The 25,905-nt window shown below is 48.0% G+C and overlaps 1 protein-coding gene across 1 annotated transcript in view; it reads right to left on the reverse strand.

Annotated features, from left to right (window-relative positions):
* Window positions 1-1,687: 1,687 nt before the first annotated feature.
* Window positions 1,688-25,905, reverse strand: part of gnav1 (guanine nucleotide binding protein (G protein) alpha v1) — a 158,462-nt gene continuing 134,244 nt past the window's right edge. The window contains exons 8-13 of the mRNA XM_038777971.1: window positions 23,441-23,459; window positions 20,812-20,868; window positions 19,351-19,369; window positions 16,009-16,080; window positions 12,122-12,209; window positions 1,688-1,906 (exon numbers count right to left, since the gene is read on the reverse strand). Coding sequence (XP_038633899.1) covers window positions 1,716-1,906; window positions 12,122-12,209; window positions 16,009-16,080; window positions 19,351-19,369; window positions 20,812-20,868; window positions 23,441-23,459 — 446 coding nt within the window. The 3' untranslated portion in view covers window positions 1,688-1,715. The remainder of the gene's footprint in view (window positions 1,907-12,121; window positions 12,210-16,008; window positions 16,081-19,350; window positions 19,370-20,811; window positions 20,869-23,440; window positions 23,460-25,905) is intronic.

Below are 25,905 nucleotides of genomic sequence, written 5' to 3' on the forward strand. Positions count from 1 at the left end.
GACTTTGCAAATGGTGATAAAATAGGAACTTCGATAAAGCAGGAGGCAACAGATATCAAGGCCTCCTTAACAGTTGCCTAAATTGTGTCCATGTAACAAGAGAGAATACAGCGTAATATCTTAAACATTTTAACAGTTAAAATAATAATTTTTTTAAAAATTCTTACATTTGGGTGTCGCTGGCAAAACCAGCATTCGCTGCCCATCCCTTACTGCCCCTGAACTGAGAGAGCAGTCAGTCAACCACATTGCTGTGGGTCCAGAGTCAACCACATTGCTGTGGGTCTGGAGTCAACCACATTGCTGTGGGTCCAGAGTCAACCACATTGCTGTGGGTCCAGAGTCAACCACATTGCTGTGGGTCCAGAGTCAACCACATTGCTGTGGGACTGGAGTCACATGTAGGCCAGACCAGGTAAGGACGGCAGATTTCCTTCTCCGAAGGACATTAGTGAACCTGGTGGGGTTCTTTTAAACAACAAATCAATAATAGTTTCACACTCCCCAAACTCAAAAAAGATGCGCAGGCTAGGTGGATTGGCCACGCTAAATTGCCCCTTAATTGAAAAAAAATGAATTGGGTAATCTAAATGTATTTTTTTAAAAAATGATAGTTTCACGCTCAATGTTGCTGAAACTAGCTTTAGATGAAACTACCCCCCCCCCCCCCCCCCCCCCCCCCCCCGGAGCATTTCCATCTCTATAATCTAATTATCTGCAATGAACGTTCCTTCTGCATGTAATGACAGAAGATGGGGGTGGGAGAAGACAGGTTTGAAGAACCATTAACTGTACTTTATTCTGAACATGTACCAGTGCAACATTTGTCATTCAATATTAACAATACAGCAGATTAAACTGAGACGCAACATCTCCATACACCTTTAAACAAACTGAAACTTCTCTAAAAATAAAAAAATGGGTTGGTCTGGAGGCAGCAAGTAACTGGGACATTAATAGATGGAAAGATTAAAAGTTCTGTATCATGGAGAGATGTAGTTCATGTCAGGATCGATGAGAAGTCACAGCTTTAGGCAACCAGGACTATACTTGTTGGATTGCAATACTGATTTAGAACAATGCTTCACCACAGAAAGTCCCAATGTCCGAGGGGTTTGCACCAGACAGTCGCAGTGGGAGATTCCAATTTGCCCCCATGCCTTATCTGGCAAAACTTCACTGGAAGCAACAACCCCCCCCCCCCCCCCCCCCACTCCTCCAATCAACTCCCACTCGCTGCCTCCAATCCTGGCCCTGGAATCAGGAACAAGAGGCATGCCCGAGGGGGGGGGGGGAAACATGCCCAGGCCAAAGAGACATCCCCTTCAGTGCTCACTTTGCCAAGGTTGCTCTAGAACGACTGAATCCACTGTTCCCCCTTTGCACAGCGGGGACGTGGAGATTTAAATATCCTTCATACAACTTCCCTTCACCCCGAGCAGGCAGGCATGTGATTAAAATATTGAAATGTCGGGAGTCTCCCTCCCCATCGAAAGGAGGGTCGCGGAGGACGCGACACGTCCATCAGACAATGTGACCAGTCAGTAGATTGGGGGACGGTCGGTTGGAGGGTCCGAGGTTCTGTCTGTTCCGAAACCCTGAGCCACACAAACTGGTACCACCTTTGTGGGCGAATAATTCCCCCCCCCCATCCCTGCTATTCGTCCCCCCCTCCCCGCCCCCATCCCTCCTCCACCCGGCAACTCTCCCAAGGATTAAAGCAGTGATACGGCTTGCAGGTTCTCCTTTATAATGGTATCCATGACGACCTGGAAGACGACTTGGATGTTGGAGGTGTCTGTGGCAGTGGTGAAATGGTGGTAGATCAGCTTTGTCTGGCTCCTGTTGAGCGACAGGAATTGACTGGCAATGTGCCGGGCGGCAGAATCCACGTCAGAATCAGGACCTGAGCGGGCAAGAGAGAGAGAGATAATAAAACAAGAGGCAACACACGGCGTTAACCACTCACTTCTAACCCTGCCCCCTTACCACTGCGGCCCACTGACTCCCGCTGCCCCCCCCCTCCCCCCCCCACATCATGTCCTTGGCTGCCTGCCTACTCGCTGCCACGATTGGTTGCCCCCAGTGCTGTTACCGAGAGCTGACTGAGGGTGGGGCGATGCCAGTTCAGTGCCAGCCTTGGTTACATTCAGTTGAATCCAGCCACTTGGGGATGGAGGGATAGAGAATAGATTAACTGGTTTAGATGAAGAGGGTTAGGAGGGTCATGTGAGGCATCAATGCCAGCATGGAACGTTTGGAGTGAATGGCCTGTTTTATGTGCTGGAGGTCCTGGGAATGCATGGGAACATCACCACCTTCAAATCCCCCTCCCAAGTTGCTCACCATCCTGACTTGGAAATATAATCGGCCGTTCCTCAACCATCGCTGGGGCAAAATCCTGGAGCTCCTTCCCCAACAGCACGGTGGGAGTACCTACACCACGTGGACTGCGGCGATTCAAGAAGGCAGCTCTGCACCACCTTCTCGAGAGCAACTAGGGATGGGCGATAAATGGGTGGGCAGTCACACCCACACCTCTGGGAGGTCAGACAGCAATGTAGCCCAGAAAACCCAACACATCTGATGAGTCGGTTCAACGATGGGAACTAGAATCAACTGGCTGGATGGGGACAGGAGACGAAACATCAAACGCAAATCTGAGGGGTGGCCCTAAGTTATGTAGTGATTGCTCACTGCAGGCCCCTCCAAGTCTTGCAATCCCTTACTTCTAATTTCAGTGCTGAAAGGTAACATTCCCATCAAAGCTCCCAAGCGTTTCCCAGGGTCGATTCTCGTGCATCACACAGGATCAAGGAGTTTCATCTGATCTAGGATTTCCTCCAACATGTGTCCTTGAGCTGCCATGAGAGGCTCCTGGACAACGAGTAACTGGTAACCTCCTCCCTTGTTGAGGGTCGGAGGGGGAGCTCAAGTGGCAGCTCGATTTGGCTGAGATCAGACCCTCATGACTGGACATGACTGACATTCCAGGGCTCTCACAAGAAATTGGAGTGGGAGACAGCCCCCAAGTTCTTCAAAACTGCTCCACCATTTAAGAGTAATCCTTCTAGCTCACCTCCACCTGTCCAAACTCTTTCCAAATCTGTCAACTTCCTTAATGCCCAAAAATGGCCATTCAGCCCATTGAATCTGCACTAGTCCAGTCCTAGGCCCAATCCTCCGCCCTGTCCCCATAACTCCATCTAATCTTTGGACACTAGAGGCAATTTTAGCATGGCCAATCCAACTAACCTGCACATCTTTGGGCTGTGGGAGCACCCGGAGGAAACCCACACAGACACGGGGAGAACAGGCAAACTCCACACTGACTCACCCAAGGCGGGAATTGAACCCGGGTCCCTGGCGCTGTGAGGCAGCAGTGCTAACCACTGTGCTACCGTGCGGCCCCATTTAAGGAGAAGTTAGAGAAACGCCGTCTTGAATATACTCAACGATGCATCTGATTGGAATAAGCTGTCAGCCACCTTGTAACATACTCAGTGGGGGGCAATGGCACCTCCAGACCAGAAGGCTGTGGGTTCAAGTCCCACTCTGGAGCACAAGTATTCAGACTGATACTCCTGGACAGCACTTAGGGAGCACTGGACTATTGTGGGTGCTGTCTTTTGGACCGCACCAAGGCTGTTTCTGTTCTCTGGGGTGCACGTTAACCATTCCAAGGCACTATTTCCAGGAGTGCAGTAAAGTTACTCTGGCGTCCTGGCCAATATTTACCCCTCAAACAACAAGATGATCTGGTCATCATCACATTGCTGTTTGTCAGAGTTCGCTTTGCCCAACTTAGCAGCCACGTTCCCTACATGACAACAGTGACTACACTTCCAAAAGCTCTTCCTGTTTATTTTCTTTGCTCCCATTTATTTTGCGTCATTTTATTATTTTGGTCTGTGCACCGATAATCGGAATGCGCCTCCAAGCAGAAGACTCGAGGTTGAAACAGCCGGCTTGTCAGGACACGGGCTCCCAGGTTTTGTGTTTGGGGAGGTGAGGTCAGGCTCCTCGGCACTGAGTGGATCTTAGGAACGAGGTTTGGAGGCAGTCGGTTCGACTGGTTAACTGGCAACTAGTGGGTTGGCCAGGGACAGCGTTCTGCCTGACAACAGGCAGTGACTGTTCCTGCGTGATGCTATCCGAGAGAACGGGGCAGGAGCTTTGGGAGTAAAAGGAACATTCACTCTCTCACTTGCTCCGGCTTGCTGAAGTGAAACAACTTGTCTATTGTAAAGCAGTGAGTGTCTGGCACGTCCTTTGCTGTGAACCTGAAACGATGTTGAGTCTGCAGAGAAGGTGGACAACCTTGCCAGAGAAAGCCATCTCAAGGCAAGCAGGAACAAGCACCAAAACAAAAGCCTGAACCTCGCATCCAAAAAGAACAGCTTACAATTACCGCATAAACACGCCTACTCAATTCCCCATTAATCAAGAAAAGAAACATACAGCTCACAGTCCAGCTTAAAATTAGCACGGCATAGATTTTGGCTCCTGATAGAACCCATTCAGATTCTGGCTGAACATCTTCAGGGTTGTTTCAGCCTCTTGTCTTCGACAAGAATGCTTTGCTTTAACTATTATTACTCTTTTTTAACCTACCCTGCCAGGAGAGAAAACTGCCTTCACTTGTGGGCAAAGCAAGGGTTGGCAGGTCAGACTTCAATCCCTCCCCAAAAGCTTTCCCAAAATGTCCCTCTGAAGCTCTTAGCTCCACCCAGCAGTGACATCATCCCCTCAAGCTGAAAAACAAATGAACTCTCCAGTGACTTCCACGAATGAACGCTCCACGCACTTCCCCAGTCAAACCACAGTGCGTTAGCCCAGACTGAAAAACACAATCCTCTGGCCAATTTGACCTTCTGGCTCTAAAAGCTCCCCCCAGGCTGTGCAGAACAGAATCCTCTCTCAAAAACAGGGCCACTGCAGTCAAACACACCATAACCCCAGGCTTTGAACCCGTCAATTGCCCAATATTTAGAACTCAATATTCGTAGATTCCTCCATCCGTCACGCTTTCCACCACCCTTTCCCCTCTGTTGTCTGCCCGCGTGTAGGCACTGAAATGGGGGGGGGGGGTTGAGAAGGGGGTAGTCAATAGTTAAATTTCCTGTCCATTTATTCATAATACTGTACATAATAAAAGGTTACTTGTGTTAAAGTTACAAACCGGGTGACTGTAGTTGATTGGGCTCAAGCGAGGACCTTGGGTATTTTAAATAAAATCTAATTTCACCTGTGTTGCGCCTGCGAGTCAGGTGGGACTGGAATTGACCCCACCCTATCCCAGGGTACCGTGACAATGTAACGTAATAGTCATTAAAGTCAATTTCACACATTCCTCTTCATATAAAGTAACACAGCTGTCCCCTGTACTGACTGGCCAAGGGTCCCAGTACAGGAACTGCAGTGTGATATTGGCATTCAAGCCATGGAGGGCACAGGCCAAGGAGATAAAAGGTGGGAAATTAAACAGTTTTGTTGGCCGCTGAAGAACGATTTCGCACAACAATCCATTTTGAAGAGGTTTATTTTTCCCCACTGCCATTTAGTCACGGTCTTATTTGGGCGTCTGGTGCCCGTCTTCCTGCTTTTGCTCAGACGGTCATTTGCAAGAGGGAAAAGAAAATAGAAAAGCGCAAAATGAAGAAGCCGTCTTCAAGCTCCCGCCACAATCTCTAAGTAATCCTTAAACTTTCCTTTTAACATCCATAAGTTAAAAACCCTTTTTACAGAAGCACATCAGGTTTAAATTCTCTACTGAGAGCAGTTGTCACTCTGGATTCACCAAATGATCTAGAGATAGTCTTCAGATGGCAGAGAGATCAAAATTACACCTTCTTTGGCTGGCTGCAGCTCCAACACTAAAACAAAACTAAAAAACACAGACACACACCAAGCTTTTCCTCAAAGCAAAACTAAAAAGCAGAGCCAGAGCTCAGCTCCACCCACACTCTGACATCACTGCAGCCACTTGAGCAGACAAACATTTCTTAAAGTGGCATTCACTACAGATATTTTTATAAACACCCGTTTCTTCAAGTACTCTCACATGACACAAGCATAGAACATAGAACAGTACAGCACAGAACAGGCCCTTTGGCCCTCAATGTTGTGCCGAGCAATGATCACCCTACTCAAACCCAACAACCCTCCCCTTAACCTTACTTTTTAGGACACTACGGGCAATTTAGCATGGCCAATCCACCTAACCCGCACATCTTTGGACTGTGGGAGGAAACCGGAGCACCCGGAGGAAACCCACGCACACACGGGGAGGACGTACAGACTCCGCACAGACAGTGACCCAGCCGGGAACTGAACCTAGAACCTAGGAAGCAATTTAGCAGGGGAGATTATTTATTTTGAATTGCAAACACCCCTCTATTGGGTAATTTCCCCATTAATTACAGCTACTTTTCCTTTTAACAGAAACTAGCCGAAAGCTGGAAAGGCTGAGATGTGGCAGCTGGAATATAAATACCAGTGCAGACCAGTGGTGTGAAATGGCCCGTTTCTCTGCCGCGTATCCTCTGGAACGTTTCCACATCTGGAGGCGGCGCCTCGGTGAGAGACAGGGATTGATTTTGGCCAGCTCAAAACTTTCCAAATTACTCTCCTCCACTCACTGCCCTTTTCCTGGAGGAATTGTCCCCTTACTGGGACTCTTTGGGTTTGTGTAATATCCAGTTTGGCTGGTGCTACACGATGCAGCCTGCACTGTTGGGAGCAGGTACTGGATGGAACACTGGCCCAGCCCAAATTCAGAAACACGTACTCGCCCTCTCCGAATCCACCCACACTCTTGGGGCTTCCGATGGCCGTCTCCAGCTTTGCACAATTCAATGTTATTTCAGCACTCCTGTTAACAAATGCAATGTGAATGCTCAAATTCACTGACCATGGAGGTAAGAGGAGAGTGAAGCACGAGAAGGCCTGTTCGCTTTAATTAATGCAACGATGACAGGGCGGCGCGTGGCGCAGTGGTTAGCACTGCTGCCTCACAGGGCCGAGGACCCAAGTTCGATCCCGGCCCACTGTCCGTGTGGAGTTGGCACATTCTCCCCGTGCCCACAACCCAAAAGATGTGCAGGGTAGGTGGATTGGCCACGCTAAATTGCCCCCTTAATTGCAAAGAAAAATTGGGTACTCTAAATTTATGAAAAAAGGGGCAGGTCAATGGTGGCTGGTGACAGGGCCGCTCCGCCACCTGGCCTGCCCATTCTAACTCTCCTGCTCAGCACCTCATCAGTGCCCCCCGACTTTTCTCAACCCTCCCTCTAATCCCTCCTCCCTCCTGTTTGACGCCTAATTTTCATCCCTCCTCCTCTATTGGTCTAGGAGCTGCCTCTGCCCACAATAGGAACACGTTTGAGCATGCATCAGCTCAACAAGTTCTGAATGATGCAATTAGGTATCTTCCCAAGGACTCTCAGGAATGGGCAATAAATAATAATAATAATCGCTTATTGTCACGAGTAGGCTTCAATGAAGTTACTGTGAAAAGCCCCTAGTCGCCACATTCCGGCACCTGTTCTGGGAGGCCGGTACGGGAATTGAACCCGCGCTGCTGGCCTTGTTCTGCACTACAGGCCAGCTGTTTAGCCCACTGTACTAAACCAGCCCCAGCCCCTAAATACCCGCCTGTCAGAGACACCCACACATTCAGAGAGCAGGGGGGTTGGGGGAGGGGGAAACAAAAGCCAATAGACTCTTTTTTAAATCTAAAGATAAGAGGCATCAAAGTTACTTAAATTCTCGGTTTCGAGATGAACTCAGGGTCGCACTAAAAATAGATCTCGCCAGATCAGAACCCAGAGAAATCTGCCTGCATCGCATCGCACAAACGTCAGAAATGAATCTGAATGATATTCATCTTCAGATCCCAGCTGGCAAGTCAAAATGTAAAGATCTAAAAGCATTAAAAACTCAGGCTGGGAAGTGAATCGAATTCTCGCGCAGCGCTGTTTTCTATTACTGCAGACTTCCAATTCCAGGCATGAATTCTAATTAGATTCATCTTTCCCGTCCTGACAATCTCGCTGAATCAGGATTTGGTCTGCATTGACGGTATGGTTCATGGCTTGCTACCTGCGTTCAGTGTTTTCACACTGAGTTCACCGGACCAGAGACAGCCTGTTCGGCCCATCGGGGCAATGCTGGTCCTTCTGCGCCGCACAAATCTCCTCCAAACTTACTTCATCTAACACCATCAGCATATCCTTCGATTCCTTTCTCCCTTTCGATGAGAAGCATCTGTGCTTTTCACCTCCGATTCTCCTGGTCGTGAAGAATTCCACATGCTAACCACGGTCTGAGTGAAGGAGGTTTACACAAACTCCTTCTTTGATTTATTGGCAACTTTCACATTCATGGCCCCTAGTTTTAGACTCCCCCATAAGTGGTAACATATATACATGACGTCCACACACTTCTATATACAGTGTAACTGCACATCTGGATCACTCTGCACCTCTACCCCATTTTAACACACATTGGGCGGCACAGTGGTTAGCACTGCTGCCTCACGGCGCCGAGGACCCGGGTTCGATCCCGGCCCCGGGTCACTGTCCGTGTGGAGTTTGCACATTCGCACCGTGTCTGCGTGGGTCTCACCCCCACAACCCAAAAGATGTGCAGGGTAGGTGAATTGGCCATGCTAAATTGCCCCTTAATTGGAAAACAATAATTCGATCCTCTAAATTTATTTTTTAAATGTTTTAAAGCACATTATCCAAACAGTACGAGACCTCATGGGGCAGCACAGCGGCTAGCACTACTGCCTCACGGAGCCAGGTTCCCAGGTTCAATTCCAGCCTCTGGTGACTGTGGGGAGTTTGCACCTCCTCTCAGTGTCTGCGTGGGTCTCCTCCGGCTTCCGGTTGTGCGGGTGAGGTGGATTGGCCGCGCTAAATTGCCCCCTAGTGTCCAGGGGTTCGGTTGGGTTACGGGGTCGCAGGGAGTGGGCTGGTGCAGACTCGATGGACCGAATGGCCTCCTGCTGCATTGTAGGGATTCTGTGATTCTATCTCACAGTTATCTACATTGAAATTCATTTGCTAATTCACATCTATTTCACAAGTTTATTAAAAGTCTTCTTTCCATTTGTCGCTCAATTCCTCAGTACTTACTGCAGTTTCTCAAATTGCTATTCAAATTCCCGAGGCCAAGTCACTGGTGTTAAGTTATGAGCGGCGACCGCAGTGTTGATCTTTGTGGGACCCTGCTTCCCCACCTCCTACCGCTCTGAGTGCCTCCCCTTTGTAGGATTTCGCGAATTCTACTCATTTTTTAGAATCTGTGGATTTTAATCCGTAACCACAGTTTAAAATGAAGTGGTTCTGCTTTGCCTTTGCTGCTGACCAATTGACAGTCAAATTGGCTGGGGGGAAAGCAGGGAAAACGAGCTTGTGAAGAATTGTTTTATTGTTTTATGATGGAGCTCATTTGAGTTGAGCTGAAGCTGTCTCAGCGGCCAAAACACGATTAAGGTGTTTGTTTTAAAAATCAGTTTCAAGGAATGGGCCAACGATGTGAATTTAGGATGAAACCTTCCGTTAAGCAAACCATGCATTACTTAATGGATCTGTGCCTGTTGACTGTTGATTATAATAGCTACACTGTGGATTAATATATATTGACCAGAGAATGTGACTTTATTTATGGCGTCTCTGTATCTGGAAGGAAATTTAGAACATAGGACATACAGTGCAGAAGGAGGCCATTCGGCCCATCGAGTCTGCACCGACCCACTTAAGCCCTCACTTCCACCCTATCCCCGTAACCCAATAACCCCTCCTAACCTTTTTGGAGACTAAGGGGCAATTTATCACGGCCAATCCACCTAACCTCCACGTCTTTGGACTGTGGGAGGAAACCGGAACACCCGGAGAAAACCCACGCAGACACGGGGAGAACGTGCAGACTCCGCACAGACAGTGATCCAAGCTGGGAATCGAACCTGGGACCCTGGCGCTGTGAAGCCACAGTGCTATCCACTTGTGCCACCGTGCTGCCTCATTTGCATTGGTTTGTGATGGAATGTCAACTTGTGGAGTTTATGACCCATAAGGCAGGGGGTGTTGCAAAGGTGGGGTGAAGTGAGATGAATTTCCTCCTGTAGCCAATTGGAGGATTGAATTTGGACCATCTTCAAAAAAGGAAGGAGGAATGGGAGACTCGGGGGTAAAAATTGATAAATCTTAATTTTCGATGGTAGGCTGTTACCAGGGGTATGATTCATCTGGATACAGTTCAACATCGCTTCAAAGACAAAGGGGAGAGACATTGTCTGTGCAGACAACACCAAGAGTTCCTGGAATCTTGAGAGATGAAAACTTCTGTCTTTATCTTTATTATTATTATTATTATTGTCACAAGTAGGCTTACATTAACACTGCAATGAAGTTAATGTGAAAATCCCCTAGTCACCACATTCCGGCGCCTGTTCGGGTACACAGAGGGAGAATTCAGAATGTCCAATTCACCCAACAAGCACGTCTTTCGGACTTGTGGTAGGAAACCGGAGCACCTGGAGGAAACCCACGCAGACACGGGAGAAAATGTAGACAGTGACCCAGTGAGGAATCGAACCTGGGACCCTGGAGCTGTGTGGCAACAGTGCTCCACACTGTGCTACCATGCAGCCCCATGCTGTGTTGTCTTCACTGTTTCTTGTTAAGTGTGTGCAAAATCATGTTGTGTAAAATTTTGTTTAATAAATTCGACTTAGAATCATAGAATTCCTTCAGCCCATCGGCCCATCGACTCTGTACCGACCCTCTGAAAGAGCACCCGTACCCAGGTCTACTTCCCACCCTATCCCAATAACCCAACCTGCACACTCCTGGACACATAGGTGCAATTTTAGTATGGCCAATCCACCTAACCCGCACATCTTTGGACTGAGAGGAAACCGGAGCACCCGGACAAAACCCACACAGACGGAGGGGGAGAGAGAGTGTGCAGACTCTGGACGGAGAGCCACCTGAGGCCGGAATCGAACCCGGGTCCCTGGCGCTGTGCGGCAGCAGTGCTAACCACTGCGCCACCGAGGCGCCCTAAATTCATTCATAAATACTGGTTATTTGCACCTTGTGGGTCAAGTACAACTGAGGATCCTCATGTTAGAAATGTAAAATTCAGATTTCTTAGAGTTTGTTTTAATTTCAAAGGGTTTTATACCTGAAAACCATAAACCTTACACCCTTAACCTCTACTCTCCATTTCCTGCTTTGTAACCAGAGTGCTACCAATTTGTTGTCCCAGACTTCACAACCTCTGACCTTAGCTGTGAGCTCACCGCATGGTACATAATCCAAAGGCCTTTTGAAAATCTAAATTTTAATGACACACCCTGCATTACCCCCGTTTACTCTTCCTGTCAATCCTTTTGCACCTTCGAAAAAAAGAGTCAATTATCTTTCCTACTACTGATGTGAAGCTAACTTATCTGTAGTTCCCTGGATTCTCTCTCTCTTCTTTTTTAAATATAGGGATCCCATTCACTGTCTTCCCGATCCTTTACTAATTTTAGAAAAGTATTTACATATATAACAATGTTTCTGCTGTCTCTTCCCTAAATCATTTAGCGTGTGTGGGTGCAATCCATCTAATCATGGGGTTTTACCCTCCATTTCTAAGTGAGCTGTTTATTTTCTGGTCTCCCAATGATATGTCCACTTTGTTAGTCTCCCTGGTGATTACGGAGGCAAAAATAACTATTTTGGAAATTTTCTCAGCCAATTTGCACACAGGAAACTCCTGCAAACAGCGATTTAATACCATACCCAAATGACTACACCTCCAACCAGACTGCACCTCCAGCAGTGCAGCACTCTCTCAGTACGGCACCCACGCCACTGTGGAGAGGCTACAACGTGTGACCCTTCTGATTCAGAGCTGAGGCATGTTACTTACTGAGCCTCACGTTGCACCTTTTGGGGAAAGAGGGCAGGTTGGGCGAGGTACTGCATGATGGACAACTCTTACAGACCCCCGCTCCCCAGCCCAAGACCCCGCCGCCCCCTCCCGAAGTACACAAAGCAAGGTGAGAAAGTGCCCACCACGCAGACACGGAGGCAGACGCCAGGCCCCTGAATCTACATACCTCTGTACTGTGCAAAATACAGTCGGAGATGTCTCCCAGAATGCAAAATCTTCTCTTGGAACAGATCAATTTTGTTCAGAAATAACATCTGAGGGAAGAGAAAGCAATTCATTTCAGAACGTGAACAGATTAACCCTCGAATTCAAATAACATCAAAAATTAAATTAGCCGGAGTCCTCTTAATTCCACGCTCAGTTTGTGTTTGTGGTTTAACTTCTTGGGATTTTATCCTTACCGATTCAATAAACAACCAACACGAATAATTGACATGGGACTTAGTGGAAAAGGTGCCTATTGTTAGAGGCGAGTTCCCTCACTGAGGTTGTAATTAGGAGGCAGGTGGTAGGACATCAGGAGAACTTCGTCCAATCAGGGAAGCAGCAATGAATAATATCTTATTAAGGAGGATAAATGGAGGGGCTTAAATGAATCCATTTAGTGAACAATAATGGTAAGTAAGATTGTCAAGCGTAACAGAAATGACCATTTGTCATCAATTATTGGCTGCATTCTAATTACAGATGGCAGGCTCCATTAGGAATAAGTGGAACCGGATTAATTAGAGGTCACAGGTGGACAGGCTTAAAATAGCTCGCTGATTGAGATGTGGCTGGGGGGGGGGGGGGGGAAGTCTTCTTCATCAACACCCAACTCAAACTCTGAACTCTCTCTCTCTCACACACATACAGATCACACCCTCTTTCAGTCTTTCTGTGTTTAAAATTATTAGGATGAGAATTCCTCAGAATTTTCCTTTCTGCTTCCCCGAAGACTCTCCTGAGGAAAAACACCCCTCCCCCCCCCTACATAAATTCCTCTCCCCACTGACCCCTCCCACCCCACCCCCTCGTTACAAACCCCACTGTGGTACAGTATTATCATAAATGTAAGAACTGGAAGGGTTAATGAAATGTCCAGATCAGCCACTAGAGGGAGCAAGAGTTACAAGTATATAAGACATTGATGCTAAGCCTTGGGGGAATAAAAGTGAAGGAGATAGCTAGAGTACAGACTGAAAGAAAGATAATGTGAGTGAGAGCAGATTATAGTTTATAATAATTTGTAGATGAGTGTAGATTATATGTTAATTATCAACTGTGTATTATTTAGGAGTACATAGAACATACAGTGCAGAAGGAGGCCATTCGGCCCATCGAGTCTGCATCGACCCACCCAAGCCCTCACTTCCACCCCATCCCCGTAACCCAATAACCCCTCCTAACCTTTTTTGGTCACTAAGGGCAATTTACCATGGCCAATCCATCTAACCTGCACGTCTTTGGACTGTGGGAGGAAACCCACGCAGACACGGGGAGAACGTGCAGACTCCGCACAGTCAAATCAGTATGGGTCAAATCCAAATTAGTGTTAAAAAATTTATAGCTTTGTTCAAGTCAAAGCTATATTATGGTCTTTGTGGACATTACGCCAACCATCCTGAATTTAGCAACACAAAGACCATCACACCCACCTGCCATTCCGCATTACTTAACAGTCCTTGTGTTAACATTCACTCAAATAACTCCTACATTGAATGATTTCATGAAATAAATCAATTAGTGCTATCTTTTCTCTGTTGTTCCTTGTGAGTCAAGTCAAGTGTTTTGTGATCATCTACAGGTTTTCAATGACAACTTTCTCAAGGTTAAGACTATTGATAAAGGATGTCACCGAGGATTTACTTCCAGTGGGAATGATTCCTTCCCAGAGACTTCAGTGGGGGTGCGGAAGGGTCCATGGCAAAGTTGGTCAAGTCATGGGTCTCCCTCCATCACTGGCCCCTCTCCCTACCACGGTCCCCGGACTTGGTGAATTTAGCTCCCCCACTGCCCAGCGTCAGTGAAAGGAATGGCCTTGGGGGGCAGGCTTAACATCGCTCTAAAAACACCTACCCACAAGTCTCAGAGACAGGCTGTCATGGCAACTCAGGATCCCTCAGGACAGAAAGACCTCTGAACTCAAAGGTTAGGAAATATGGAATAGGAGCAACAATGAAACAGAGGGGGCGTTATTTTGAAAGAATGGAGGGGGGGTATGGAAAGAAAGGCAACTGAAGGAGGGGGTCAGCCAGATGGTGAAGGAGGGGGTCAGCCAGACCAGCAAGGGAGGGGGGGTGGGGGTCGGCCAGATGGTGAAGGAGGGGGGGGGGGGGGGGGGGGGGGGGGGGGGGCAGACCAGCGAGGGAAGGGGCGGGGGGGGGGGGGGGGGGGGGGGGGTCGGTCATATCGGTAGAGGAGAAGAGGGAGGCGAGTTGTGTCGTATGGAAACCTGACGGGGTGAGTGTGTTGGGAGGAGGGGCAGTCACTCTGGAAATGTGCGAGATTGGGCAGACCCGTCTATCTTTCCTTATCCACAATGGGACAGTGAAACTCAAGGTAGGCTCTTGTGTTGGGCAAACCTGCATTGTCCATCAAAACTCCCTTAATGGGTCTAAAGTGATCTAAATTCTTTACACACCTCAAGTCACAATTTTTATTTAAAAAATGTTCAATGCCTCCAGTGGCAATGCTCCCTTGGATGTCATATCCTGCAGCAACTGTTAGAAGGCTCTGGGCCTCTGCTCCAGCCTCCAGCCCACTGGGGCCCAGTCCCAGCCACTCCTCCCATCAGTGAAGAGATTCTCCAGCGGGGCTTCATCCAACTGGTTTGTCCAATTTCTTTACAGGCGGTAAAAGATCTTCTAGGCTAACCAAACCTTCAGGTAGTTACCACTGTACCTCACACAGGAAAATGATCAGCAACAGGAGTCCCAGGCTCCAACGGCCGCTGTCGTGCTACCTGTAAACACGGTGGCACAGACAGCGTAGCCTCCAGCTAATGGGCAAGATGATGCTGGATTCAGTAAACACTTCAGTGGGACACAGATTTTTTAAAATATAAATTTAGATTACCCAATTTGTTTTTTCCAATTAAGGGGCAATTTAGCGTGGCCAATCCACCTACACTGCCCATCTTTGGGGTGTGGGGGCGAAACCCACGCAAGCACGGGGAGATTCAGTGAGACACAGATACACACTGAGGAACACAAAGTCCTGAACAAATCCAAACTGCAAGGTGAGCCCACTGATGAGGAACCTCCAAACAACAACCTTCAAATCCCACAAAGATCATGGCTGACCACCCAGAAAACAGAAAACCAGGTTCGCATCACAATGACCGGAGTGAATACTCTCTCCGGGAAGAATGGGAAAAGCTGGTGGTCACCGAACAGACCGTATGAAGAGAGTTGATAAATAGAAGTTCAACTCCAAGGAGCAGGAAAAGCGCGTCAGAAGATGGAGCAAGTCCCAGAAACACAAACGACAACTCAAACCCTGGCTCACAAAGTGGGGTTATTATAATGTAAATATGTTACATCCGATCCTGGCCCCGGGTCCCTGGCCGTGCGGAGTTTGCACATTCTCCCTGTGTTTGCGTGGGTTTCGCCCCCACAACCCAAAGATGTCCAGGCTAGGTGGATTGGCCATGCTAAATTGCCCCTTAATTGGGAAAAAAAATAAACACGTCGGCTAAAGATTTGGAGCAGGGTGATGTAGTATAAGGGTATCTGGCATAGCAAGAGTTAAAGTGGACAGTACCACCCCCAATGTATTGTAAAGAGACACATGACCTGAAACTAGAGTCATTTGTGGACTGGACAGAGACCTGTGTGTAAATAAGCTCGGAGTCAGCTCATTTACGTATAGTTAGATCTTATCAATACACCAACAATGTTCAACCAATCAAGACTCAGTCCTTCCTTGTTAAAGCTACTGAACATATAATAATAATACACAGTAATTAAATGATAATAACTAGGTTCAGTCTCCTCGGCTTCTGTGCAGAGTCTGGTCATATATTCCATTCATATTCTAACCTATCCTTTATTAATTTCTCATCAAACATACCATGGATGTAGTCCTGAAGAATATGTTATTGCAGATGGAGGAAAAGAGCCTCAAACTCTCCTGCAAACGATTCTAGGAAGGAAAGAAAGAGAACAAATATATAAACCAAAATCAGCGTGTTCCCAAGGATCGTCCAACCATTTCTGCCCTTCTTTCAGAGGGAGACTTGCAACGTTCTTTCATTTGGCATCAGTTTGCTCCTCCCCCACTTCCCCCTCCAAACCACACCCCCACAGTTGCCATGTGTGGAGGGGTTTTAGCTACAGGGGCTTTTAAAGTTATGGTCTAGTTGTTTATCCTGTTCCTCAAGAACAGAAATCAATAGCAGGAGGACGCCATTTAGCTCCATGACTTGGCAGTGTCTATGCACTCAATCCCACCCCCCACACGCCCACACTCATACGATGCCAGCCCACAACAGAGTGCATTACTCCAACTTACCGGAGATGAAATGAAATGAAAATCGCTTATTGTCACAAATAGGCTTCAAATGAAGTTACTGTGAAAAGTCCCTAGTCGCCACATTCCGGCGCCTGTTCGGGGAGGCTGGTACGGGAATTGAACCCGCGCTGCTGGCCTGCCTTAGTCTGCTTTAAAAGCCAGCTATTTAGCCCTGTGCTAAACCAGCCCCTGTAATATGAGATAATGCCCCATGAGATAATCGGGAACAGCAGCAGGCCAGGGAGAAGAATAAAATGGAGGTGCAGGCTCAGGGCCTATCACTTACTGAAGGAGAGAATCGAGAGCCGAAATGGGCCGGGGGGGGGGGGCGCCGGGGGTGGACCAGGGGCAGACCGTGGACACTGGAGCGGGCCGGAGCGGACCTGGTGGCACCGAGGTGAGTTGCCTCCTCGATGCCAGGGTCAAGATGTCACTGAATGGCTACAAAGCACTCGGGGGGAGGTGGAGAGCATGGCCAGCTAACTGTTAGGGTTCACATCGGCACCAACGACATGGGTAGGAGGAGGAATGTGGTCACGCAGTCAGAATTTAGGGATCTAGGTACAAAATCAGCAAGAAGCACCTCGAAAGTAGTAAACTCCAGGCTACTCCCAGTACCACATGCAAGTGACAGTAAAGCAAGCCATTGAATGGATGGGGGTCAGAGAAGCGAGGTGATAAATTGTAAATCAGGATTAATGTGTATGAATGTTCAGTGTAGTTAAGAAGATTGGTGAGTTGCAGGAAAAGTTTGACATCTGAAAAAATTATGTTGTGGGTCTGAGAGATCTGGCTCAAAGGGCTGGATGTTAAATCTTCCTGGACACAAGGAATGATGGGAAAGGAAGTAAAGGGGGAGGAGTATGGGTTTAAAGAGAGCATTGCAGTGCTGGATATCTCAGGGGTCAAGGACAGAATTTTTGGTTAGAGTTCAGGAACAAAAAAGTGGTCTGAGTGGTCTACAGCCTATCAACCAGTGGAAAGACTGCAGAGGAAGAAATTTGCAAGGACATTACAGAGCTTTTATCATGGGGGACTTTAATCATCCAAATATAGACTGGGATAGGAGTGGTGTAAAGGCCAGAGAGGGGCAAGAGTTCCTACAGTGTGTTCACAAGAACTTTCTACCCCAGGAAGTTTGCTGTCCAACAAGAGGAGTGGTACTGCTGGAGTTGGTTCTTGGTAATGAGGTGGGCCAAGAGGGCCCAGTAGGAGAACATTTAGTGGACTGTAATCATTGTTTTATAAGATTTAGGATGACTATGGAAAAGGGGAAGGAACAATCCACAGCAAGAATAATTAACTGGGGCAAAGCCAACTTCAATGGGGTAAGAACGGAATCTGGTGCAGATAAATTAGAATCAATTTAAAGACGACATATTTCGGGTACACAAAGAGGAAAGGGAGGACAAACAAATGCTGAATTCCCTGGTTGACAAAAGAGCTAGTGATAAGAGGAAGACAAAAGTGTGCTCATAACAGTGGAATCTCTAATTGTAGCCAAATTTCCTAAGAATACCAAGCATCATGTAACGGCTTTTTAAAATAAATTTAAAGTACCCAATTCTTTTTTTTTCAATTAAGGGGCAATTTAGTGTGGTCAATCCACCTACCCTGCGCATTTTTGGTTTGTGGGGGTGAGATCCATCGAGACACGGAGAGAATGTGAAAAATCCACACGGACAGTTACCCAGCCAGGATCGAACCAGGGTCCTCGGTGCCGTGAGGCAGCAGTGCTAACCATTACGCCACCATGCCGCCCAACGTAATGCAATGGCATGCTGTGTTTATGGTCCATTTGAATAAATATCCAAAGCTTCTGTGAATCAAATGTGGCTCCCCAAATCCAAACAGCCTCTGAATAACAATTAATGGGACCAATCCTAGAAATTAAACCAAAATCAATGATTTTCCTCAGCTTCCTCTCACACCCTTCCCTTAGCTCCAGGGCGGGACACATGCCATGACCCTGACCTTGGACCTCAAGTGGGACATAGGCCGTGACCCTCAACCCAGGCCTCCAAGTGCGACATTCCCTTAGACCTCAAGTGGGACACATGCAGTGACCCTTCCCTTAGGCCTCAAGTGGGCCATAGACTGGGACCCTTCCCTTAGGCATCAGGCGGAAATGGGCTGTGACCCTTCTCTTAGGCATCAGGTGGGCCATAGGCCATGACACTCCCCTTAGGCCTCAGATGAGACAAAGGCCTGGACTTGAATTGACAATTACTTGGATGCATTCATAGAATTTACAGTGCAGAAGGAAGCCATTCGGCCCATCAAGTCTGCACCGGCTCTTGGAAAGAGCACCCTACCCAAGGTCAACACCTCCACCCTATCCCCATAACCCAGTAACCCCACCCAACACTAAGGGAAATTTTGGACACGAAGGGCAATTTATCATGGCCAATCCACCTAACCTGCATATCTTTGGACTGTGGGAGGAAACCGGAGGACCCGGAGGAAACCCACGCACACAGGGGGAGGATGTGCAGACTCCGCACAGACAGTGACCCAAGCCGGAATCGAACCTGGGACCCTGGAGCTGTGAAGCCATTGTGCTATCCACAATGCTACCGTGCTGCCCTTCATGGAGGAAGATTCAAAAAATGCACCCCCGACCCAGGTACAGAGGATTTCATTCTTCCACAATATTTTAATAACCAGAAAATGAAAATGAAAAGGATACTTTATAAGCGCCATTATGATTTATCTCCGGAATTCACTCACAGCAATTCCGAGTGTTGGTGACCTTAATTATGACCCTTGCCCTAAGGCCTTAACAACCCTTCTCTTGACACCACCGGAGGTGATCTTGCTTTGGACTGGAGGCCTGCTGAAGGAAGAGGAGTCATGCACCAATTCCCTTCCTCGCTCCCGCTGTATAGTACCTAATGAGGCCAGTGTTGGGTCATCTAATCTGTAGGAAACTGGAGAAGTCAATCATTCCCCTTCCGGGTGGTCACACTACACACCGACTCCGAGACTTGTTCAAACCTATAACCTTCTGCACGACACAAAACTCATGGTTTTTTTTTTTTAATTCCACATGCTTTACAAGGGCAGCAAATTAAAACCTTTGCATCATGTCTAAATGTGCTAACTGCACACCGAACCCTTTGATGGATCGGGTTAGGGGTTAATTGAGAAACAGATTTCTCATTAGTTGATTTCTCAAACCATAGACTGTGTTTTCAGGATGCGAGGCAGCGATATCCAACCGTAAGGCAAGACTTCCTTCCAATATCACACAAAGAGAAGATAACAAATCCATTCAATTTGCCAGCAAGTATGGGAGAGATAGAGAGAGAAAGAGAGCGAGAGAGCAAGACAGAGAGAGTCAGAGTTAGAGAGAGACAGAGATAGAGAGAGACAGAGACAGAGAGAGACAGAGATGGAGAGAGACAGAGATGGAGAGAGACAGAGATGGAGAGAGACAGAGATGGAGAGAGACAGAGATAGAGAGAGAGAGAGACAGAGATAGAGAGAGAGTGAGCGAGAGTGAGCGAGAGAGAGAGTCAGAGAGAGAGAGAAAGAGTGAGCGAGAGAGAGTGAGCGAGCGAGAGAGTCAGAGAGAGAGAGAGACAGAGAGAGCGAGAGAAAGCGAGAGAGACAGAGATACATAGAGAGATAGAGAGAGAGATAGAGAGATATAGAAAGAGAGCTAGAGCGAGAGTGAGAGATAGAGACACATAGATGGTGCTGGAGGTGGTTGTTATTTCCCAGATTGTCAAATAACCAATCGAGAAGCTAGCACTTTGTTTTTTTTTAAATTTAGATTACCCAATTATTTTTTCCAATTAAGGGGCAATTTAGCGTGGCCAATCCACCTACTCTGCACATTTTTTGGGTTGTGGGGGCGAAACCCACGCAGACACGGGGAGAATGTGCAAACTCCACACGGACAGTGACCCAGAGCCGGGATTCGAACCCAGCTCCACGGCGTTGTGAGGGAGCTGTACTAACCACTAGGCCACCGTGCTGCCCTGGCTAGAACTTTGTTAAAGGGCAGCAGGTTTAACTGTGTCACGATGGGTTCATGTCCCACTCCAAATGTCCTTCAATTGGGTGTAAATGATCCCAGAAGAGCAGCAGGGTCTGTGCCAGGCATTATTTATTCTTCAACATCAATAAAACGGAGTTTTTGGAAGATGATTAGGAGAGTTGATGGTGTCAATCGGGAGGGGGTGGGAGTCCCAGAGAGCAGGCAAATCGGAATGAATTGAATCCAGGTCGTTCAGGGGTGCAGGAAGCTCATTACCACTGTCTCCCCCCCCCCCCAGCACTGTCCAACACCCCCCCCCCATTGTTTTGTTATGCTCTTGACGTAGCATAAGCTGCTTCCTTGATGTGCACTCTGACAAAGGAAGGTTCAGACCTGGAGATAGCTTTAACACATTTATTAAACTGTTAACGATTCTCCTACTTGGATTCGACTCTCCTGTTAATCCTGCTATAGCTACTCAGGCTGACTAACCAGTCTGCTACAATCCACGTGGTGAGTGTGATGTGTTTCAAATCAACCCTGTGTACACACTGAGAGTCTCCACTGGAAAGAGGAAGATCATGTGCAGTGTCCTTTTATATGGGTTGGTGTAATGCCCTCCTGTGGTAGTGTCACCTGTGTGTGTGTCGTGAATGCCCATTGGTCGTGTCCTATCTTACTGACCTATTGGTTGAATGTCTGCGTGTCATGTCTCTGGTGCGCCCTCTAGTGTCTAGCTAGTTTACGTGTATTTACATTAACCCCTTGTGTGTCTATAGTGATGCATATCACCACACCCACTACACCCCCCCTGCCCCAACCCGCCAAAAAAAAAAAACATTAGCCCTGCCGGTCAATGGAAATTTTTAAAAGTTGGATTAGTAAGGCATTTGTGAGGTGTATTTAATCTGTGTAAATCAAATTTAAGGTCAGGCAGGATCTATGAATGGGCAGATTAAAGGGGCTGGATGGCTTCTTCCTTCTCCCTCCTTCAGGAGGTGACAGAGATAGGGAGGAGCAAGGCCAGAGAGCAATTTGTGGGAACAAGGATGAAGATGTTCAAATAAAGGCGGCATGTGGCGCAGTGGTTAGCACTGGAACTACGGCGCTGAGGACCCGGGTTCAAATCCCAGCCCTGGGTCACTGTCTGTGGGGAGTTTGCACATTCGCCCCGTGTCTGCGTGGGTTTCACCCCCACAACCCAAAGATGTGCAGGCTAGGTGGATTGGCCACGCTAAATTGCCCCTTAGTTGGAAAAAATATATATAATTGGGTACTCTAAATTTATATTAAAAAAGAAAAAAAAAGATGAAGGCAGTGACAGACTGTCGGTCAGCGAGCACAGCGATGAACCAGAGAAGTGGACTTGGCGTAAGTTAACTCCAAGACCTGAACATTAAGGATGGCCTTAAATCTGTAAATCACATTTTTGTAGAAGTTATTAGTAAATTCTTTTTAAAAACACGACTAACTGATCAGCTCGGTGAGTCGAACTTCAAACACATTGACCAGCTCCCTCAAGCTAATTAACTGACTCGCACATCGAAGTGTTGTTCAGCTGCTCATCACCCATTTAACTACACTTTAGAGGTTTAGTTGCCATTACAACATAGTTAGTGATCAGTCAGTTGGCAGAACAAAGATCGCTCACGCTTCCACACACAATTAAACACAGCCAGTTGATGTATCATTTTTGACATGACCTCGCTATGCATTACGGAACGCGCATATAACAAGGATTCACCTTCCTCTGTTTGCTGTTAATGGCCTGGCCTTAAAGTGAAAAAGAAAGTGCAGAGCCTGCAGGCAAATGAACTCCAAGGAATAGGCTCAGGATCTCTGTTCAAGTTTAAGTACATAGTTCTGTATCCACTGCAGGAGTGTCAACCTTCCAGCAACTGCACGCTCACGTCCCGGACACGACTGGGTGAATCGTCAGGAGGGAAGTCACCCTGGTGTTTAAAGGACAACGTTTTCTCTCATTTTCTTTGAGCATTTTTGTTCATCAAAGCAGCTTTCGAGACAGGAGAACAGACAATTTGATTGGGCAGAGTGGTCGAAGGTCATGGGATGAGATCTCAGACTAGAGTTGGGGACATGGATATACTGAGAGATGAGCTGTTTTGGCTTCGGGCGCGACAAGAGGGTCCAAAGCCACCATCACGCTTTAGGGAGGAGGTCAAGGCTGTGGAGAGGGTGGAGGGGAGGTTTACCAGGAAGATACCAGGGATGAGGGATTTGAGTTGAGGAGGAGCTGGGCTTGTTCACCTGCAGAGCAGGGAGACACAATAGAGTTCTCGGAAACGACGAGGGATTTTGATAAAGCAAGTTGGGGGAACTGTTTCCTCCGGCAACTGGTTGCCGCCAGACAAGTGCCAGGCGATGACCATCTCCAACGAGAGAATTTAACCATCACCCCTTCACATTCAATGGCAGTACCATCTCCGAATCCCCCACTACCAACATCCTGGGGTTTATCATTGATCAGAAACTGAACTGGACTAGCCATATAAATACTGTGGCTACAAGAGCAGGTCAGAGGTTGGGAATCCTGCAGCGAGTAAGTCACTTCCTGGCTCCCCAAAGCCTGTCCACCATCTACAAGGCACAAATCGGGAGTGTCATGTAATACTCCCAGTTGCCTGGATGAGTGCAGCTCCAACAACACTCAAGAAGCTCAACACCATCCAGGACAAATCAGCCCACCTGATCGCCACCTTATCCACCACCTTAAACATTCACTCCACACACCACCGACACACAGCCATGTGTACCATTTCCAAGATTCACTGCAACAACTCACCAAGGCTCCTCCATCGGTACCTTCCAAACCTGCAACCTCTACCTCCTGGAAGGACAGGAGCAGCAGTTACCCCACCACCTGGAGGTTCCCCTCCAGGTCACTCACCATCCTGACCGTTCCTTCACTATCATAGAACATAGAACAGTACAGCACAGAACAGGCCCTTCGGCCCTCGATGTTGTGCCGAGCCATGATCACCCTACTCAAACCCACGTATCCACCCTATACCCGTATCCCAACAACCCCCCCCCCCCTTAACCTTACTTTTTAGGACACTACGGGCAATTTAGCATGGCCAATCCACCTAACCCGCACATCTTTGGACTGTGGGAGGAAACCCACGCACACACGGGGAGGATGTGCAGACTCCACACAGACAGTGACCCAGCCGGGAATCGAACCTGGGACCCTGGAGCTGTGAAGCATTTATGCTAACCACCATGCTACCCTGCTGCCCTATCAGATTTCCAGCATCTGTAACACTTGCCTTTTAGTTTTAATTCACGTCCCACTTGTCGATCACGAAGAGGGATTATGGGAGTCAACACAGATTCGGTCCCTAATCCTTACCGAGTCAGCTCTACAACATACTTCGAAATTTACAGCATGGAAATTAACAACGTGAGGTTCCACAGAGTCATGCACCCCTCCCATCCCCCCACCCCCCCCCCATCATTACTCTTCATCTCTCCACATCAACAAATGTTTCAGCTCCTCTCTCCCTAATTTGCTCATCTATCTTCCCGTTAAAGGCATCTTCACTTTAACCATTCCAATTGTCGTGACGTCCACGTGACCACCTTTTCGAGTAAAAAGGTTTCTCCCGAATTCTATATTGGATTTCACACCTGGCTCTCTTGTCTATTTATGGCCCCTGCCTTTTGGACTTGCTCCGAGGTGGAAGTGTCTTTATGTCTGTCTACAATATCAGATCCCTATCAGCCGCTCCCTGTGGCAGCGGCTCCCACATTCTCACCACTCTCTCCGGGTGGAGGCGTTCCCTCTGAATTCCCGATTGGATTCCTTGTTGACTATCTTATATTGACGGCCTCCAGCTATTCTCCTCCCCACAAGATGAAACTTTCTCTCTCTATCCACTCGAGCAGCACGTTTAGGTTTTGGGTGGCGCAGTGGTTAGCACTGCTGCCTCAGCTCCAGGGTCCCGGGTTCGATTCCCCGCTGGGTCACTGTCTGTGCGGAGTCTGCATGTTCTCCCCGTGTCTGCGTGGGTTTCCTCCGGGTGCTCCAGATTCCTCCCACAGTCCAAAGATGTGCAGGTTAGGTGGATTGGTCATGATAAATTGCCCTTAGTGTCCAAAAGGTTAGGTTGGGTTACAGGGAGAGGGTGGAGGTATGGACTTCAGTAGGGTGCTCTTTCCAAGGGCCGGTGCAGACTCGATGGGCCAAATGGCCTCCTTCTGTACAATCAATTCTATGATTCTTTCATCATTTTAAGGACCTCTATTGGGTCACCCCTCAGCCTTTTTTTTTAAAGCGAGAGATGCAGCCTGTTGGTCCTTTCCTGATGCGTAAACCCAGGCATTTCTGATATCATCCTTGTAAACCTTCTCTGCGCCCTCTCCAGTGCCTCGCTTTCCTTTTATAATATGGCCAACAAAACTGTGCTCAGCATTCTAACTATAACGATGTAACATAACCCCGGCTGGTTAATGACTGTACTGACCCCCACACTCGCAGAGCCCTGGAGTGGGTGTGGGGGGATATAGGGGGAGGTCTGTTCACTGCTGTCTGTATGGCTGGAGGTTGCAACGGTTCAGATTACTCCCCCCCCCACCCCCTACCTCAACAGCAGCTCCCTCATTGTTCTCTCTTCCATCAAGTACCTGAACTCCCTGCCACACACAATCTCTGCTCAATTCCCTTGTCAGGCTGTAATATATAATTATGGATTGTGGATGATTTCCTCTGAATGGAGCTGTCATCCTGAAGGGCTCCAGTTTGGGTGGAGTGACACTCTGCACATTTTCACTATTCACACTCTGCACTGATTGCTCAGCAGATTACACAGAGGGTAGTGGGGCCTGGAACTCGCTGCCGGAGGAGGTGGTGGAAGCAGATTACACAGAGGGTAGTGGGAGCCTGGAACTCGCTGCCGGAGGAGGTGGTGGAAGCAGATTACACAGAGGGTAGTGGGTGCCTGGAACTCGCTGCCGGAGGAGGTGGTGGAAGCAGATTACACAGAGGGTAGTGGGAGCCTGGAACTCGCTGCCGGAGGAGGAGGTGGAAGCAGATTACACAGAGGGTAGTGGGAGCCTGGAACTCGCTGCCGGAGGAGGAGGTGGAAGCAGATTACACAGAGGGTAGTGGGAGCCTGGAACTCGCTGCCGGAGGAGGTGGTGGAAGCAGGGACGATAGTGACATTTAAGGGGCATCTTGACAAATACATGAATAGGATGGGAATAGAGGGATACGGACCCAGGAAGTGTAGAAGATTTTAGTTTAGTCGGGCAGCATGGTCAGCACGGGCTTGGAGGGCCGAAGGGCCTGTTCCTGTGCTGTACATTTCTTTGTTCTTTGTTTGTTCACTGGGCTCAGTGATGCTGCCATTCCTCAGCTTTCTCCAACCTGCTTCTCGCGGCTTTTATGTCTTGTTTTGTTCTCTTTTCCAATTTACTGCGCCTCTACCCACAAACCTCTACCTCTACCC

This window comes from Scyliorhinus canicula, chromosome 18, assembly GCF_902713615.1.
Source record: "Scyliorhinus canicula chromosome 18, sScyCan1.1, whole genome shotgun sequence".
NCBI lineage: Eukaryota > Metazoa > Chordata > Chondrichthyes > Carcharhiniformes > Scyliorhinidae > Scyliorhinus > Scyliorhinus canicula.